At 38.6% G+C, this 20,758-nt stretch overlaps 1 protein-coding gene across 10 annotated transcripts in view; it reads right to left on the bottom strand.

Annotated features, from left to right (window-relative positions):
- Positions 1–3,384: 3,384 nt before the first annotated feature.
- Positions 3,385–20,758, bottom strand: part of plekha5 (pleckstrin homology domain containing A5) — a 163,968-nt gene continuing 146,594 nt past the window's right edge. For 8 of the 10 annotated variants that reach the window (XM_023350000.1, XM_023350003.1, XM_023350004.1 and 5 more), the window contains 9 exons: positions 19,922–20,104; positions 18,108–18,243; positions 13,103–13,224; positions 11,159–11,350; positions 10,807–10,947; positions 8,748–8,843; positions 5,456–5,601; positions 5,023–5,171; positions 3,385–3,806 (listed from right to left, as the gene is read on the bottom strand). In XM_023350000.1, the coding sequence (XP_023205768.1) occupies positions 3,772–3,806; positions 5,023–5,171; positions 5,456–5,601; positions 8,748–8,843; positions 10,807–10,947; positions 11,159–11,350; positions 13,103–13,224; positions 18,108–18,243; positions 19,922–20,104 (1,200 nt within the window). In that variant the 3' untranslated portion in view covers positions 3,385–3,771. Of the gene's footprint in view, positions 3,807–5,022; positions 5,172–5,455; positions 5,602–8,747; positions 8,844–9,908; positions 10,190–10,806; positions 10,948–11,158; positions 11,351–13,102; positions 13,225–18,107; positions 18,244–19,921; positions 20,105–20,758 lie in introns of those variants that run through there. The other 2 variants (XM_023350011.1, XR_002754253.1) reach the window with 2 other exon arrangements.

The raw sequence follows: 20,758 nt of genomic DNA, 5'->3' as shown, positions 1-20,758 counted from the left end.
TTTTTGTGTAGGCACTCCCAATTTTACTGTTCTTGTTTTGAAGGTTTGCAAGAAGCTTTAATGAGGTTAGCAGTGTTTTATTTTTCAAACTTTAAAATGGTTTAGTTGCTATGGCTGTCAAATATTATTTACATAGCACTTTAAAACATTAACAACATACATGGACCATGGCTGATGATATGCATTAGACAGAAGCAAGGTCTACAGCTCAGATGTTAGGGTCAGACTCGTGGCTGTCCAGATACTGTGATTCTCCTTTTTAGAATAATTCACAGACATGATTGAGCTCTTTCTCAGTGTCGAACATTTCCTTTCTTTTTAAGCTTCTCAACCAGCCGTCACCGAACGCCCCAAAACTTCTTCTCAAACCTTTTCCCATCCGGGGAAAGGTTTCTCACAGTAAAACATCGCCTTTCAAAATAAAACGTTTTATATTTTAGTTTTCCATCCATCCTTCTCTCCATTTTCTACCACCCTTGTCCCTAGTGGGGTCGGTAGGTGCTGGTGGATTGACTTTTTATACAAGATCAGACATTAAAAGATGCTAAGAGTCAATCACACAAAGTCACACAACTGAAGCTGTACGGAGCCCTCTAGGGTAGTGGTCCCCAACCACCGGGTCGCGAGCGGTACCGGTCCGTGGACCAATTGGTACCGGGCCGTGCAAGAAATAATTAAATATTTCCGTTTTATGTAGGGAAATTATCATCCATTAAAGAAAATAGACTGAACAACTTTAGGAACATCAACATTTATTTCACATGATATAAAACAGATGGGGTATGAACCTTTTGCATATTGACCCTTATAATAACAATGTCTTTAATATTCACTCTTTTTCAGGTTGTAGATAAATTATGCTTCTTTTTAGAATTAGTTTTACAGTTTATACATGTCTAAAATTTATTCGTCCTGAAGCGCCAAAGTCTGCCTTATTGCTTCATACGTGTGCTATTCTCCTATGTATCACCATCTAGGACAGAATCACAAACTGTTTGCTACCTAAGCAAACCAAAGTGAGAGAGGAAAACAGAAGACAAAAGCTGCAAAAACAGACAAAAATCAGAAGCATTCTAATACTTTGCATGCTCAACCAAGACTTAAATCACCCAATCCAAATAAATATTTCAAAAAGAGTTAGTTCTCTACAAAAGAAGAGAAAAACAGCAGCATGAAGGAAAATTTTGAAGGAAAATTGGCTGTTTATGATAAATTTATGATATACTTTATCTGCATATATGTCAAAGGACAAGTTGTATTTTTATGAAAACAGGAAGTCTTTAGCAGAGACAAGACAGAAATCAAAATGAGTTTAAAATCAGTACACTTTAGTGGTCACTTGGGGCTGAAGTTAAGCACTGCAAATGGATGTACACTCGCCTTCAGCAGCTCATAAACAGCAGACATATAGCAAGAATTCCCACGCTATTTCTTATTCAGATTAATAGCTCTGTACTTTAACATCTATGTGTTTAGCAACAAAATTCTAATGACCCCAGGAACAAGCTCCACATTGTGTCAGCACTGTGAAATGGTTTGCACTTATTCAGCAGCTCTGATTGTACAGTGGCTCTAAGATGGCCAGAAGTGTTTGCTTGGGGCCTTGTTGAGAAACAATTACAGAAAAGACTTACTCGAACACTTTACAGAACACTTTAACATTTTTGTGTCTCATTCTAAAATGTGAGTTTCTATTGGGGCAGCGATAGCCTGCTTCTTGTTCTACAGTTTACTTCATCCAGAAGGTCTGCTTTCTGGTTTTGCTCAGAGGTCTTAAACGTTTGTATAAAATGTGCCAGTTGGACACTAAGAAGCTTACTGGAAATTGCCTGCTCTGTAAACAACCATCCTCCACTGTGAAGAGAGCTGTTAAAGTTAAACGGCTGTTAAAGTTAATTCAATAAGCTGCCGACATGGACTGAACTTGATGATGATCATGGTTACTGATTAAACTTTAAAAATTATGTAGCTTTATGTTATTAAAGGTAAAGTTTAATCAGTAATACTTTTATAACAAATTTATGTCAGATCATGATTAATCATGATTCTTGGTTAATGTCAAGTTGTCATAAAGAAGACATTTTGAATAATGTAAAAGTGTCATGATTTACTGAATGACACTTTATGACAACAGTCATAAATATTCATGAAGACGTACTCATGTTCATGTCATGAGACAGTGTCATGACAGTCTTATTTACAACCCGTCAAATAAAGTGTTACCCAGAAAATCATCCTTAACCATCCTTAAAACTTCTCTTTCTGTTTGCTGATTGGGCTAGTAGAAATTCTACTAGAGGGAATCAAAGTCAGTGGGAGAAAGCCCAGACTGAGCTTTGAAGTCAGATTTGAATCGAGTGGAATAGCGTAGGAAGGAGAGGACTAGGCTAGGTCCAAGGCCAGGCTTCCATATGTCTGGGACTCAACTTGTATTTGCGTTGGATTTTTGCCACACAGTTTTCTTACCTGGTGCTATGCATAGAAGAAGCAGGTGTAGGTGATACAAAGGTTTGAGGGAACAGTTACTGTCAAGGAAAGCTGGGGGCCAAATCCTAGTGGCCAGGATTTGTTTTTGACCTGATGCTATGGCTTTCCAATGGCATCAATCAAATATTTTTAACCAGATTGAAGATTGGATGATGACACAAAATGTGAAACATCATTCAGTTCACTGTAAAGTGAGGCATAGTAGACCAGTAGACCATTTGGTTTTTGACACTTTGGAAGAGCCACGTGAAAGTACTTATAACAAACATGGTCCACAAGCTTCAGTGGACCAATCTGCATAATTGTGATGTAATTGTAAATTATTATTTCTAAAAAGAAAAACAAACAAACAAAAAACCCCAGTAAAAAACATGTTTTTAAAAAGTTAGAGGTGCTTTGGGTTCAGTCCCCTTACTCTGATCCCTCTAAATAAAGTCCAGAGAAGCCTTATGCTGGAAAGGAAAGGGAAGCTGATAAGAGTTAATGGGAGGATGGATGGAGCTAAATCCAAAACAATCCTTATTTCTCTGTTGTTTCCTTCATGCTCACTGGCATGAAGGATGCCAGTGAGCTGTCATCATTTCTTCAATTTCAAACAAGCAATTTAAACATGTCTGAAAATGATTCACGAGTCAGAAATCTTCATTATATGTTTAACTTGCCATATTTTCTAGAATACTCCTAAGAGTAATGGACAGAAACAGTAAAGGTGTCTGATAAGAAAAGCACAAGGATTGCCATCAGTGGTCCTAATCAAGCATGTTCTATTAGTCTAACATTGCTGTTATTATAGCAATGTAATAACAGCAATGTATGATTCTCAACTTAAATGTTGTTTTCTTTAGATCTAAGCAGAAACTTATAATTAACAAAAATAAAGTCTAAAACAACAAGATGTGATATTTAATTGATATATGTTTTATTTACTGAATAGAGTCACTGAAATTAGACTTTTGTTCCCTTTTGATCCATCTCAGGGTTTGCCATTGGTAAAAACATAATCTATAACCAGTTCACAATCTTTTTTATGCAAACATGTTTAGGGGATAAAAAGGAGCTTCTCAGTTTGAAAAATGTCTAAAATGTACTAATGAATAACAAGCTCTGTCTGTGCCAGGATTCAAAGACTTCCCACCAGCCATTGATTGCTACTACCGAGTGTCAATCTCTGTGCAGGCATGTAGTTCTGTCAGGAACGCAGAAAGCCATGGAAAAATGCTCTGTGCTGGTTGGCTACATTTGGGCTTCATGGGATGTTGTTTTGGACTCTGAGGCTGACCATGCTCACGTGTCGCTGCTAACCAAGGTAAACGTCTGCACTGCAGGGAGGAGAAAGGACAGAGGAAAGCATGTTAGTCATGTCTCGCACTGTTTTACTCTGGAAAGTTACCGTAATAAAAAAAGATCATGTCTCAAAAAAGTCTCAAAAAATAAAATGTCCATTTTCTGTACACCTTTGTCCCTGGTGGAGTCAGGTGTACAGCTATCTCTAGCTGTACAGCTAGGTGTACAGCTAGGTGCCCATCTCCAGCTAACGTTTCGGGCGAGAGGCGAGGTTCACCCTGGACAGGTCACCAGTCTGTTGCAGGGCAACACAAAGACAGACGGGACACACAACCATGCACACACACACCTAGGGAGAGTTTAGAAAGACCAAATAACCTAACAGTCATGTTTTTGGACTGTGGGAGGAAGCCGGAGAACCCGGAGAGAACCCACCAAGCACAGGGAGAACATGCAAACTCCATGCAGAAAGACCCCGGGACGGGAATCGAACCCAGGACCTTCTTGCTGCAAGGCAACAGTGCTACCAATTGCACCACTGTGCAAATAAAATGTATGGTGGCTAAACAGTTAACCCAATTATAAGTGGTTTATTAAACATACAACCTTTCTCCTTTTTTTGCAAGTAGTTTTAAATTTGTGCCTGTACTATGACGAAAATAGTCAGTGACTCATTGTGTGAACCAAAACAAATAAAATCATAATATTTTACTGTACTGTAGGGTCACTGTATGGATAACACAGAGAGTAGATGCCCTTCACAATGTGGAAAAATATATACATTATGGAAAGTAATTAGTTTACGTTAATTACGTTAATTCAAAGACATTAGTTTGTAATCACAATTTGTCTAATTTGTACCTTACAAAACCCAAATTATTACTTGAATTTGTTTGAGTAAAATTAGTCAGTTACATTTGAAACCATTAATGAGTAAAATTATAACATGAGAAAACACCAGAAAAAACAGCACTGATCTTTCAGCTGGGTTTGTATTAAGATCTCAGACAGAGGAACAAAACCCATCAAGTTTAGTTCAAGTAAACTTCTGAGAAAAAGAAAAGCCCTTGCTGAATTTAATGTATCAGTTTACAGTAATACGCAGCAGCTTTAGCATACATTGTAAGCTTGAATAGTATTTTAACAACAAATGGAAATGTCAATTTGATTGACCTGATAAGACTGACATTTTTTTAATCTTATCTGAAGGAATCCGTGTTTGGATAAATGTGAGCAAAGAATCTTTCTTACCAGACATGTTGCTGTTGATGTTGTGCGTGTTGCTGTCTCCAGGCAGCTGTTTGCATGAATCAAGACTCTTCCCAAGGTGCTCCTCCTGGCTGGGAGTTAGGCTTTCCTCTGTTTCCTGTTCCTTAGGCTCAGGGCTTGATGGCTGAAAACTGCATTGAGCAGAAGGAAAACACATCACATTCATAAAAGCTCAACATGTAGTATATTTCAAAAAGTTTCTAAATGCAATGCCACCACCTCTGTGAAACAGTGGTTTTGACTATAGCTCATAATGTCTGTCATTTTACCATGATGACATTAGCTTTGTTAAGTTGTCTGTATTAAACAAAAATAAATTCAAGTTCAGTTTGTTTTGGGATGTTTGTCATGGTCTCACTTTCCACAGAACTATGATTATCCTGTTTAAAATATATTACACTCTCCACACACAGACCTGTTTTCAGTTAAGGTGTTTGTAGGAGAGCTGGTCAGATCTTGACCTTTGCTCTCATCATCCTCAAAGGGCTGAAAGTTTACGATCTCCACACGCTTTGGTTCTGTGCCGAGGTCCACAATGATCACCCTCTGGCTCTCACACAGCTAAAGCAAATAAATAATACTTTCAGAAGAAAACATAAAATGTAACATTCAGTAACATAAAATGTCAGGACAATGTTTGAACAATTTAGTAAAATTCCAGTTTTTCAATTTTAAGTGCCTTTCTTAGCTGTGCGATTAAATAACATCATAATCACATTTTTTAGATTATTATCTTTATTCTGCCTTTTTAAAAATAAGCTTTCTTTATTTTTTGTTAAAATGGTCACTATGAACCAGTCAAAAACAACCAGCGTAGGACTGTCAGTCAGACTTGTGTAGACGCTACTCACACCCTCCCCTGCTGTAATGTGAAGGCTACACTGAAAAAAATAACACTTTGGATGAACATAAAAAAAAATTATGGAAAGGATTTCCACCTGATTACTTTGCTTTATTTCAGCACCATTGGTTATTCTAATTTAAAGCAAATGTGTTGGCTCAATTTAATTTATTAAGGTTGATTCAACTCATTTACTATAGTTGGACCCAATGTAATTTAAAAGAGCCAGCCCAACTAATTTGCAATGCTTTGGACCAAATAATTTACTTTACTTGATTAAGATTAATGCAAATTTAGAAAATTGCATTAGTTGAAACCAACATTGTTTTTTTCCAATTTTTTTCTCCGAAGAGTTTTTGCGGCGCTAGTGGCTCGTATTTTTTTTGCGACAGTAGGCAGACAGGAAAGAGGGCGAGGACATGCGGCAAAGGTCGCCGGGACCGGGAGTCGAACCAGCGACGTCCGCATCGAGGACTAAGGACTCCAAATGTGGGGCGCGCTAACCCCCTGCGCCACGCACAAAAAAACAGCTTATGTTGTATGTTACAATGGTACCATACAACTACTACATTCACACTACTTAATTAAGTTGATCCAACTCATGAAAATAAAGTTAGCTCAACAAACATGCTTCATGCTGAAAGAAAGCTATTTAATCGTGTGGAAATCCTTTCCATGATTTAATTACGTTAATTCAAAGACATTTTTTTAAGTTACATTACAATAAGTGTTTTAAGACAGGACTGGGTGAAAGGGTAGAAAGAACACTCAACAATTAGAAAAGGTACAACAGAACTGTATTTTCATGCTGTAGTTTTTACAGCATTTGTTACAGTGCAGTTCTTAAATGCAGAGAAAAACAAATATCTATAATTTAATGTAAAACCGCTTTGAAGTTTTCCCAGGCGCAAAACAGTTATGGCACGTGATCTTCCATAATCTCGCGTGATCCCCTGATCTCGCTAGACCCTCCTCGGAGGGAGATCAATCTGACTATAATGAATCATGTTATCTCAACATGATTACATTTCATAAACGTTAAGTTGTTGAATTTCTTGTTTATCCAACATGATTTTATCACGTTTTCATTTGAAACACGAAATTATTTAGTTAAAAGTACATGATATTCTCTTGTTAATGTAAGTTCATTTTTTTCAGTGTAGTAAGAATGGTCACTGATTATGATGAGCAGTGAGGAGCTAAAGTGACATTTTTAAGAAATACGTTAAAAAAAAGAGGTGCAGTTGGTAGCAAGAAGGTCCTGGGTTCGAATCCCGGCCCCAGGTCTTTCTGCATGGAGTTTGCATGTTCTTCCTGTGCATGCTGGATTCTCTCTGGATCTCCGGCTTCCTCCCACAGTCCAAAAACATGACTGTCAGGTTGACTGGTCTCTCTAAATTCTCCTTTATGTGAGTGGTTGTTTGTCCTGTCTGTCTCTGTGTTGTCCTGTGACGGATTGGCGACCTGCCCATGGTGACCCCGCCTCTCAGCCGTTGACCGCTGGAGATAGGCACCAGCTGCCCACGTGACCGCATTAGGGATAAGTGTGTTAGAAATGAATGGATGAATGGATGTAAAAAAGAAACATTTTTAAATAAAAGTTACATACTGCAAACTTTAAATCACACAAGAAACTTTTCAAAGCTGAAACATTTCTCTAATTTTTCAAACAGCACAAACTTGGTTGGTTAGGATTGTTTTAATTTGTGTCCTGGAACACAGATGAGCTAAATAAAATAAAACAAACGAGCGACGACCGACCAACCCATTGGATCGATCGATCCAAGTGGTCATGGCAGATGGCTGCTCACTGAGTCAGTTTCTGGTTCTGCTAGAAGTTTCTTCCTGTTAAACAGCAGTTTTCCTTTCCACTCTCACAGAGCATAGTGATTATGCTCTGTTTCAGGGATTTCCCCAAAGTCAATGACACAATGCAAGCAACAGTAAGGTTTCTGCAATGGAAACACATCATTAGCAGGGGCGTAAATCACATCTCATTATTGGGCGGGACCATAAACAGGAAAATTTCTTAAGAGCAATTTTGGGGGGGTCGGTAAGGTTCCAGTGAAATGTAATGTAAAATGTAGTTTAAAAAGTTTTTAAACCACATTCAAACTGCAGGACCAAAAATTACTGGTAATGCATATCAAGTGATTTTCTCAGTAAACAAACTATTGAGAAATAAAACTAAAATTCAAATGTTGCTTCTATATGAGTTTTGTTCAGTCTCACTGATCTAATCTCTGCTACACCTTTACAAAAATGTAAGGTTCTAAATAAAAAAGCTTTAATGAGCAACTGCTCTCAATAAAATTCCCCATAAACATTGATTTATTGAAATGGCTCCCAATAGAAGTTATGGGCTGTTTAAATTATAACTCGTTAAGTTGCTTTATTTTTAAGCCTTTTTAGTTTTGTCATGTCCAGGGAGACTGAGAACCAACAGGTAGATAGAAATGAATATCTGGGGAGTATCATAACTTAAACGTAACATTTAAAGCACCAGGTTTATATAGAAAAATATTCAGATTTTATTTTGTGGTTTTAAAGGCTCTACATTGAAGACAGTGAGAAATAAAGGCATAGCTTTCTTTTTTCTATCTGTTCTCTTCTGTTCTTAGCTCCCTCACACAGAACTGTTGGTCACTTGCTCAGCCCCTCCCTCTTTTCCAAGATTGGGGGGTACGGGACCCCCCGACTCCCCGGGATTTATGCCTATGACCTTTAATAAAGCCTGTTTACCGACCAGCTACTCACATTACCAGTGGTAGAACATTTTTTTCTTAACCAACTTCTGATAAACACTTAAACTGTGATTACCAGTTTTGTCTATTTTCCACTAATATCTTCAAGAACTTGACTGTACCTCCTCTGTCTGGTTTCTGATCAGCAGGTTCATGGCCTTTTCCTGCTGCACCTCTTCATGCTGGGAATCCTTCACACGATCAGTTCTCTGTACTTTCTGCAAATTAGTACAAAGTTTCTCATTACATATACTGAAATCCACAAATGGTTTCCCTGTGTAAAAAAGCATTATATATTACATCTCGTCAAATCTTAAAATTAATCAAATGGGCAAAAGAGAGTGGAAAGAAACTAACTTTGAAATGAACTCAAACTAGTTTTACATCTAAGATTGATCTTAGATCAATCTTTTAATGGAACTTTTAATGTTCCATTATATGTTCCATTATACTTTTAATGCAAAGTATAATGGTTGTGACTAGGGGTGCCCCACTCTGATATTGATATTGGAAATTAGTCTGATATCAGCCAAAAAATGAGTATCAGATTATATTGGCCTACATATAATATCTTCAATATAAACACATACCCACTGACTAATAATAGTCACTTTTTCTTGCTGTTTTCTGTTTTAGTAATATCACTTGATCAAGCCTATTTTAACATTTTACACTACAAAATAAGTAATGAAAATATATATGACTCATGGGTCACGTTAGCTGAATACTATCTTTTTTTTTTCTTTAAATAATGAAAAAATCTCAAGCCCATCTGTCATTTTGACAGATTACATTCTTGGTGCAGACATTTTCGACTTTTTGCAGAGCATACATTTTGGAGGCAACTAAAAGCAACAAATGAAAATAAAAAACACCCCCTTTGGAAATCATCTCTGACACTGAACTAGTTGCATCTCATTCATTGGAAGCTGACAGCGTGTTATGGACAGAACGTCTGGCTCAGAAGTGCATTCAGAATATTGGCTAAAGGGGAGTTTTTAAGAAACTCGCAGTACATATAGAACAAAGAAAACTACAGAGAATGTTGTTGTGTTAATCCATTAAAAGTTTAAATAGAGTAGATGAGGAAAGAAAGAAAGTAAGGTGCAGAAGTTAATTAGACTGTAACAAGCTCAGTGTAAGCTTGTCCTGCTATGCTCAAGCAGGAGTGCAGTTACATGTGACAAAATGGAGTTCGAAGATGTTAAACAAAAGCTAAAAACAGGAGACGTAACACTACTTACTCGAAAGGTGGTCTACAAACAAAAGAAGCACAAGCTTACTTAAAATATGTCAGGTTCACTTCAGGCTCAGCCCTTTAATTAAAGTTGGGTTGGATCGGGCTCAGAGACGATGTCTATGGACTCGGTCCCAGCCAGGTTGAATTTTTTAGGTCCATCTGAACTCTAGAGTAGATTTCTCCTCCAGAGGCGGACCAAGAGGAAGTTGTGGTGATGTGTGTTCGCAACTCCTGTGCAGCTTAAAACTGTGCAGATTTAAATGCGGTTGTTAAACTTCCTTGTTCATATGTAGTTATTGGGGCCACAGTCAGTAGGTTTTGTCACTGCAGAGACAAAAATTAGATGTGTTCACCTACTTTATATGTGATGAGATCTAATTTTCCTGCACAACTTGTTGAATATTAATTCAATTGCATAAAAACTAAAGGCCACTAAATAACCTATGTCTATATCATTAACCCTAAGCTTTTTTCACCTTGTGTGGTCCAGGGCATTCCACTGACTTCCATGTGCATTTTAAGAGTTTTTTTGTGTGTGTGTGATTTTGGGAACTGAAAGGCTGACAGGATACCCCATCGCTTCCCCGTCGTCCGACTGTGCCATCTGTCATTCTCCATCTCAACACAGCGCTAAGATTGCAGGAGGCTTAAAAATTGACGGGTAAAAATAGAATATGACTAGAAACTACAAAAGTCAAAATTACAAGATTAGTCAAAATGACTAGTCTAGCGCAACCTCTGGTATGACTCATGCTTATATCGCATTGAGTCAATTGGTATTGGCAAGTACTCAAAACTGCGATATCGGTATCACATTGAAAAAACCCCCAACTTGTGTCAGAACACCCCTTGTTGAAACTGACTGCTTGGAAATGTCTCCATCATTTGAAATGTGGCATTTAATTTAGAGCACAACATGCAACATGGAGTGTGAGACGAACCTGTGGTGAGATCGGTGGCCCATCTACAGTGTTAGCTCCTGATGTTGCTTCAGTCTGTTCCTTATGAGCAACTTTTAGTTGCAGCAACGCTGTCTCAAGCTCCACAGAGTTCAGACAGGCCATTTCTGTCTGCGCCCGACGCTGAAGACAAACATTGACACCCACACAAACACAAATACTATGAATGGCTACAAATATCCTGTGGTATATTCACTTGAATTAAATTTCACATACGACATAGTTGTCAGGTTTTGAGGAAAAGATAAACATGAATACAAGTATTTAACCAAAGGCATTCTGCTGCAGACTTACATGCCTGCAGCTAAATCCCTGTATTTGTAGGCAGAATCACCTGCAAGTGGAGGAGGGGGTTGTCTTTGTTGAAAGAAGATGAGCGTGACAGTGTTTCTCTTCTCTTCTCTCGGAGTGAAGATGCCTCCTGGTTTCTCCTCATTCTCTCCAGCTGCTCCTCAACACTCATCCTTGTTCTGATGAAATCTCGCTCCCCAAATCCCATCTGATCCACAGCACTCCTTGGACGATCCTGAGGAAGACTAGACTCAGTGTTGTGCTTTAATGCTCTGGTAACCTGTGTGAAAATCACTGCACGTAGACTAGAGTGAACCTTGAAAATAAGGAATAGTAGTTTCAATGAAATGGATCTTGAATACATAGAAGGAAATTTTAAGTGATCCTTTATTTCAGTGACTGATCAATAGACTACGAACCAAAAGGTTAACTTGATAATTTAACCAAACATTTCTTTCCCAAAATAATATATTTATTTTCTTCTTCACTTCTGATTTTCATTATGAACTAGTTGTTTAGACACAAACCAGATTTTAGGGATCGATCCCAACAGGATCAATTTTGTTAATGTATATTCCTCTTGTACATTGGTCAAGAGTGTCAATATACTTTCTTTTTATTGTTCAAAGCCATGTTTGCTTTGCAGTATGCTTGCCTACCAAGATGGCACGGATCACTTCTGGTTCAGACTTCTGGTAGTTATGCATTAGTGAAGGTTTGGTGTTCAACTGATGACTGTCAGATTGACTGCAGTGTGCTGAGGAAGGAGAAGCTCATGGCTAATGGCCGCTCTCACTGCTCGCTCATGACAGACAGGTTACAGCTGAGTTGCAAAGTGTTGTCACCATTAAAGTTTCCAACAAAATCACTTCCGGTTAAATTAAGCAGGTGGGGTATAGAAGAAGCTGCGGTGCTTGTCAGGGAAGAAAGTGTCTTCCACTTGCTAGCCAGCAGCTGGTTTAAGTACTTTTGGGATAAAAACTGTTGCATGGCATTTGGCTTTAGCTTGCAACCACCTGTTAGCTCGTACAAATGACTCAAAGTCTTCTGGAGAGAAATATTGAGAGGACAAAAAAGAATCCTTTGGAAGTGTCGCTCTTCTTTTTTCATGTAGAAAGTAATGAAGACTCACCTCATTAATTTTTTTTTATTACAGCCAACAGTTATACAGTGTGACACTGTCTAAATTTACACCAGTCAAAAGCAATATAATAAACAACTCAGGTAATATTAGCCTTCCTGTGTTTACACTGTAGATTCCAGTACAGAATGTACCAAACCACAAAAACCATCATAAACAAAACAAAACAAAAAAAAGTGACCTCCATGGAGTGAAAAATAGAATAGATATACAATTTTTGAAATAATTGAGTTTTTATGTATCACAACATTTTTTTTAGTTAATAGGATTATTACAACATATTTAGGTCAACATGTTCAGCTAATCATGGCTCCCTTTTAAGGGGAGTTTTTTTCTTCACTGTCACTCATGAGCATTCATGAGGTAAGGTTGCATAGTCAATGACACAGTGTCACAATAGTCCACTGCAGCTACATGTCTGTCCAGGAAGAATGAATATTGCAAGTTAGTATATGTTTCTAAGTTTCCTTAGAAAGAAAACTTTTTATCTAATTTGAATGAAAAGCTGATCTTGACTGCATTGTTTGATAACTAAGATTGAATTGGAATGTCAAAGTAAGTAACTTGAAATCTGTCAGATTGAGTTTATATTTTTTGTAAAGTGCCTTGAGATGGGATTTGTTGTGAAGTGGTATTTACAACAAATCCCATTAAATATATAAATACATTTAATTGAATCTGTGAAAGCCCTGCCTAACCTACTCTCTAATTGGTGAGTTACTCTTCTGACACACACTGCTGCACAGGACCATAGGTCTGCCACATGAGTGAAACAGTATGGCTTCTTTTCATGATTGAGGGTTTGGTGTTTCTGTTGATGCAGAAGAAGTTGATGTTGACACTTACACATCTAGATTCAGGTTTTTTGGTTTTCCTCAGGGTGACGTAGGAGGCGATAGTGGAAGACTCAGGGGGGCTCATGGGAGATTTAGTCCTGGGAGCAACAATACCCACTGGGTAGGGGGGCACTGTAAAGGAAAAAAAACATGTCACTTACCCTTTAGAGAGCAAAAAGCAGTGAAGCTGCTTCATGTTGTGGCAAAACACTGAACTATGCTACAAATACAAAATAAAGAGATGGAAAAGAAAAGAGACATGAAAACGGGAAAGTATTATGTAAAATCAACTTGTTTTTAGCTTTACACAATGTCATGTGTAAAGTTTATCAAAAACATATCTGGAGTGTTTTGATCCTTTCATGTGCGTTTGAGAAATCCTTTAATGTGCTGTGGCAACCTAGCCCAGCCATCATCTTTCTGTGCAACTCCGCAGCTCGAAAAATGTTGTCACCTCCAGCACAGTCTGGGCTTTCTCCCCTTGACTTTGTATATTTTTAATTTCTTATAAAATTTTCCAGTATTTTTACAACAACTGAAGGTAAAAGTTTCTTGATTGTGCTATAAATAACACTATCTGAATGGAAAACAAATAATATTGCCCTTTTAAGGAAATCATCACAATACGTACCATTACTTAGGTTCGAGTGCTCATTTAGTGAATGTGCATTAACTTGTAGTATGCAACTTTTATACATTTTCCTTACATATTTGGTGAAACCATCACTATGCTGTGACAGAATGAAATGAGACAGATAATCCCAGCACTGATTAGAAGCAACGAATCAGAGCCAGGGGGAGGGTCTTAGTGCTGTCCATCATGGTAAATGGCTTGTACTTGCTTTATAAAGCTCACTGGACTCCAAAGCACTTCACACTACATTCACCCACTCATGCATATTCACAAGCTGATAGCCACAGCTGCTCTGGGGCAGTCTGGACCATGCCGGCAATACCGGACTTTCTGACCACCACCATCAGGCAATGCGGGAGAAGTGTCTTGCCCAAGCACACAACGACAGAGGATGGAGCGGAAACCCATTGATTGCAATTTACCATGTTAAATTGTTTCTCCACCATTTATCAGCGTGTACATGAGCATGACCGATGGCGCCAAGACCCTCCTCCTGGCTCAGATTGGTTGTTTTTGGTCAGCAGTGGTGCATTTCTTCAGAGAGCAATAGCAGCTCAGAGAAGAGTTGGAGAAGGTTGATTACAGACCCTATATCGCCATTTGTATCATAAATGATACATAAGTTTCTGTGGTCTCTATCTTTTATACCATGATCAATACTTACCCAAAAACCTATTGTGTACAATTTGAGCCTTGTATTCTGCCATCTACTGGATTATCATTGCACTGCAGGCAGAGAAAGCATTTTTTCCCCTCTTTTTAAAATGTCGTCTCACATGAGATTGGTCATACGCGTTTTCCAGGAAAGTCTTTGCCAATTTTAGACAGCTTACAGTAAAAATAATATACACATTGTTATTCACTTTTTTTAAAGTAATGTTTTATGTTTTGAAATAATGCACAATTATTTCAAAACCCTAACCCTAACCCCAACCCTTTTTGTTATATTACATTTAAATCGTGTTAAAATGTGTGTATCATATTTGATACTCCAGGTATTTAAGGTGCTTTATCACTGAACATTAATGTCATATTTTTATGACTGGTGGCTGGTATGACATTCTAATCAATGTCATACCAGCCATAATTCAGCCACAAGCTTTTGTTTACTCAATAATCATCATTAAATGTAATTTCAAAATTATTTATTTACATTTTTTCACAATAGTGCTTATTCTAAAACCATAATGTTTATGGTGTATTGAGTAGTTATTTATATATATTTTAGATTTTAGAAAAGAGTAGAGGAAGAAGAGAGAGAAAGAAAATACTTTGAATAGTCATCAACATATAATGTGAGACAATTCAAGCTATATAGAGAAGATGGAGTAAGGAGAAGATGAGGAGGACTGGACTCCCCCAGCCATGCATAATAAAATATATTCAGATACCAACTATGATGATCAAAGTGTAAACCAGACCAATATGGCAATTGAGGTCCAAACAATCACCCTGGACACAGTCAGAAATGAATCAGTGAAGACTAATGTGAAAAACAAATAATACAAATTTAGAAAATACTGTCAAGTTCCATACGTTGATATCATTGCTAGGGTTGAGGAAGGCTCAAAGAACAGGTGTTACATGACTCCATGCGACTTTGACTCCATGCGACTAATTCGACTTTGTAGTTTTATACTCACTGGTAATTTTACTATTTGTGGTATTTTTCCCCTCGCTTCTATTTTTATGCAGTTTTATTGATTTTATTCAAGCACTTGGTCACTGATGAAATGCTCCAGAGGATTGCAGAGCATTTTCCACTGGTTCAATGCCAACAAAGGAAGAAATAGGTCCACTGCCTGTCATACTAGATCACAATTAGGTTGTTGTCCTGGTTCACTCTGAAGTCCATTCACCCTTTTCCACTCTTCAATTCATTTCCATTCCTCATGAAGCAGTCTTCCATCCACTCCAAAACTCATATAATGGTTTTCAGGCCAGCCATTGTTGAATCACATGAGTTCATGGAAGGTGTTACTCTTCTTGATATATTATCATGCACCATCTTTCCCAAAGATGGTCACTGTTACAGTCTCCATCATCAATGCTTGAAACCTCTACAGAAGAGGTTAGCTGAAGCTACAACCTAAAATGCTTTAGTTGGTACTCCTCCTACAAGTGCAAGAAAGGTCCAAATCAAGTATGGTAGACAACTTTCCTCTCCTGAAGCAACTTCAACAGCACCCTGTAGCTGCAGTGTACCTCTTGATGTGAGAAAGAATGACATTAATCGTTTTCCAACATGGGAAGCCCAACAGAGATGCAAGTACTGTTCTTGAAATCATTTTGCACACATCTACGTACTGTAAAAAGTGTGAGGTACAGCTTTGCCTGAACAAGGACAGAAACTCTTTTAGTTCCTACCACGATGTGAAATAAATGCCTATAAAAAGTTGTTGATGGAAAAAAAAACTAAGAAAAACTTTCTCAAATGTTCCATATTTTCCAAATGTTATAGGCAACATTTGTTTTTGCATCTAAAACTCACATTGTTGTGAGCCAAAAGTCCTAAGAAAAGCCTGCCGTATCAAATCTGATACAAAAATATATCATAAAATAAATGACATGGCAAAAAAACTTTTTTTAGATTTTGCTTCAAGGCTTCATGAAGATCCACGTTTTAAAAAAATCTGAATTTTCTGACTATTTTTTGATGGGTCAGGCTTTTACAGATTATAATTACAGATTTCTCTGTCTATAAAGTAACAATTTTAACAAATATGTGTAGTCTCTGACCACACAAAGCGACATTCTAGAATGCTCGGGAAACAGTCCGATCAAAGGTCACCAGACATTAAGTTTAAAAAAAGCTGTACTTAGTGACTTGTTTAGAAGTTTTTGTGTCGTTTACTTCAGTAGTTCTAGGTGCGGCGCCACCAGAGGCGCGAGAGGAACAGGTTTTCCAAAGGGTTTGGATTATGTAACACAGTGCAGAGTGAAAGAGAACTGAAGTAGTTGAAAATGTAACAAATGTTGCAACTTTACTCCCAAATGGAACTGAATCTACTGTACTATCAGATATGAAAACACCAAAAGCCTCTTTAATATTAGAAAAGGTAGACATTCAAGAACAAACCATGCAGGGTTCACTGAGTGGCCATGACTTTTCAAGATTGGCTTTAACATGGCCACTCAGTGATCTGTATACATTAGTGTGAAAACACAAAGAAACTAAAATGTATCATTTTCATATTTTTGCTTTAAAATGCACTATATTCCTGAAGGTATTGGCTTACCTGCCTCAACTCACATATGAGCTTAAGTGACATCACATTCCTATCCGTATGACTTTGGTCCATCCTCTGTAGCTAGAACAGTTTCTACTCTTCTGGGACGGTTGTCCACAAGCTTTAGTGTCCACAAGTGTTTATGGGTATACTGTGGGATTTTTGACCATTCTTCCAGAAGTGCATTTGAGTCAAATACTGATGTTGGGCAAGAAGGCCTGGCTCTCAGTCTCAGCGCTAATTCATCCCAAAGGTTTATCTATCACCTGATAGATAAACCTTAGGTTCTATATTCTATCAGGTTGAGGTCAGGACTCTGTGCAGGTCAGTCAAGTTCATCCACACCAGACTCTGCCATCCATGTCTTTATGGACCTTGCTTTGTGCTCTGGTCCATAACTCATATTAAGGCCCAGTAAGGGCCCAGCTCCAAACTGTTCCCACAAAGTTGGAACAAGGAATTATCCAAAATGTCTTGGTATGCTGAATCATTCAGAGTTCCTTTCACTGGAACTAAGGGGCCAAGCCCAGTTCCTGAAAACCAACCCCAAACTTTATATTTCACACTATGTGCTTCAGCATCCGATGACTCCGCTCCATCAGTTTACGTGTCCTACAATTTCTTGGCTGAGTTGCTATTGTTCCCAAACACTTCCATCTTCTTACAATACAGCTGACAGTTCACTGTGGAATATTTAGGAGTGAGGAAATTTTATAACTGGATTTGTTTGACAGGTGGCATCCTATCACAGTTCCATGCTGGAATTCACTCTGCTCCGTTCTTTCACAAATGTTTGTAAAAACAGTCTGCATGCTTAGATGTTTAATTTTATACACCTGTGGCCATGGAAGTGATTGTAACTCCTGATTCTGATCATTTGAATGGGTGAGCAAATACTTTTGGCAATATATAGTTGCCAAAAGTAACATTCTTTAATTTTATAGGGAAATGGTGAAGGGACCACCTGCAGCCTGGGTGCACTGTGTTCTTGGCAAAACAGCCTATTTCTCCAAAATGTACAATTTAAACCAGTTTATCTGATGCATCACATTTTCTCACAATATCACAAGAAGAAACCTCAGTGGTCCATCCTCTGTAGCTAGAACATCATTATCCTGCTGTCGGTCAGTAAACACAGAGTCTGACTGTACCTTTGGATGGTGGGGTGTTTTTACTTTCAGTAGATGTCTCAGTCTTGTCCTTATCATCACCGTTGGCCTCGTCTCCTTCCTCCTTCACAGTTGTGAGCTCAGGCTCGCTCTTATACAGCCGGTAGTCTGGAGCTTGCTATGAGATCAAGGTGAAGTGATCCATGGTTAGAATACACAGTCAGTAGAGGTTTAAGAAAAATATTCATACCCCGCTGAGGTTTTTAGGATTTTCTCAATTTTCATATCCAGAGTAAATGGTAAGCGGCCTGTACCATTTACAAAGTCCAGAGGACCCCAAAATACTTGAGTCATTCACACACACACACACACACACACACACACACACACACACACACACACACACACACACACACACACACACACACACACACACACACACACACACACACACACACACACACACTCCCATTCTGATGGTGGTAAGCTACTGGTTGCTCCTATGCACTGGTGCCACCAGGACCTGCGACCCCCACCGGCAGACAGGTGGGGATCTTGCCCAAAGGATACAACAGCAGAGATGGAGAACTGGAAACCCACCGATTGTACGATAAACACCTACAACTGTCACCACAATCCTCCCTAGTGTACACTGGATTTCTGTTCCTGACCGAGTACACAAACACTATGTGCTGAGGTTCTAAGGGTGACTAGCTTACCTCCGCTTGGAGTCATTGTAGGTTCCCACATGTTAGCAGACAGTCTGAGAAGAAGGGATAAATTCTATTTTCTGAATGAAGAGGATACAGAAGTTCCTTTGCTGATGTCATGGTGTCCTGGCTCTAGTCCTTTGTTACACATCAGGTCATCTCACACATAGAGTACTTACTCTACCAGTCATCAGAACCTTGTTATTCACCTGGAGGGTTTGTACATCCATTACAAATCCATTTAAACAATGATTATATGCGTCTATGGATTTCAGGTCGTGAAGCTCCTCTGTGGATTTCAGAGGAAACATGCATTCTTCATGTTTCCTAAGTACTGAACTACTGTATATCATAGAAGGAGATCAGAGGTAGCTTGTCCACTTCATCTGACATGTTTTCATTGTCTATCTCATATTTTTCAATCCTGACATCAGTGATTTTGTCCATTCTCTCTCCATGTCCAGATGATGGAAGGATCAGACCTCTGGAAGATGTTCAGAGAATCCATCTCTGCTTTAGACTGAAGGCAGTTAGTAGCACCAAATTTTGTCCAGCGGTATCAGCGTAAAGTGGAGTATATTCAAGGTCACACCACACCACAAACTTTATTGAATGAAATTTAATTCAAAGAAACTGAAAATATTAAGAATCACTTGCACTTCACAATGAAGCTCCGAGTTGTGTTTGATGAAATATGGAAATGTTTAGGGGTATGAATATTCTTGCAAAAAGTTATACTGTACACACTCTCCTGTATAAAGGTCACAGAGCAAAAAGTCATATTAAAGAGCCTGATACATCACTATTATTATGTCTAAATTTAAATAAGTGGTTGCAAAACAGCTCAGAAGGTTTACTGGAGGACAACACAATGTTTTAAAGTCCAAAGGTAAGGTGAAGGACAGACACAACAGGAAAAATCTGACTACAATGATGAAACTCAGGATGAACCATGATGGGTTGAATATCATGATGTGTCTGGTGTAGAAACGTAGGGCGGATGGAGGTGGGTAAGTTACTGGGAGGAACTTCTCATTCTGTAAATATTTGAAGGTGAGGCTGAAAATGAGGTCAGATGAAGTGGCTCTGTGTGTTCATTGATGATGGAGGTTAGAGTGGAGCATGGAGACTTTAAACAGGTCTTACGCTGTGTGCTCCATTCCTGGAGCTGGCCTTGCGCTCTTCAGGGCGGTGAGCGTGGAGGGTTCGGCTGCCGGGTTGTGAGTGGTGGGGGAGGGTGTGAGGGATGCACTCTGAGTCATAGCACTGAGGGAGGGGCGGGCGAGCGGGCACCTTGCTGCCCTCTTTAAGTGGGCTGGGTGGCACTGCCTGTTGACAGTTAAACAGCACAGCTCAGAACCAAGACAGGACCACACTCACACCGTCACACTGAGGACGAGCTTACTGGTGAAGACAGGATAAGCTCAGTGGCGTGCTCACATCACACACATTATGCACAAGCTGGAACAAAGATGCATGTTCACATGTCCAAACTGCTGTCTGTAGACTTCAGAAACACGCCTACCCAACATGCAGCAGGGACATGTTGGCTACAGACAACTCTTCACTAAACTGGCTGTGCTGGAATTTGAATTTTAAACTGTTGGACTGCTCCGTGAGTCATCTTCTGTTGTGAAGTATTTAAAAAAAAATTCAGTACAATAAAGAAGTTCATGTGTTTCATGAATTCATCTCAAAAAGTGAAACTCAAATATTACTTGTATTCATTCCACACAGAGTGATATCAACCAGTTTCTCATGATTTTTGGCTCACAGTTAAGGAAAACTCAAAAATTTGTTCAGAAACAAATTTTTGATTATTAATGATCAAAACATCTTCAAGATTCCTAATAATCAGAGAAATAACAAAGGATTTTAATTCAGAAATGTTATATGTTATGTTACACCCACATAACCATGGGAAAGAATGCTGACTTTACAGTTGTCAAGCAACTGGTTCAAGCAACCAGCTTTGAGGGTGCT

This window comes from Xiphophorus maculatus, chromosome 17 (assembly GCF_002775205.1).
Source record: "Xiphophorus maculatus strain JP 163 A chromosome 17, X_maculatus-5.0-male, whole genome shotgun sequence".
Lineage (NCBI taxonomy): Eukaryota > Metazoa > Chordata > Actinopteri > Cyprinodontiformes > Poeciliidae > Xiphophorus > Xiphophorus maculatus.
The sequence above is the reverse complement of the archived record's forward strand: the minus strand, read 5'-3'. Positions and strand labels throughout refer to the sequence as shown.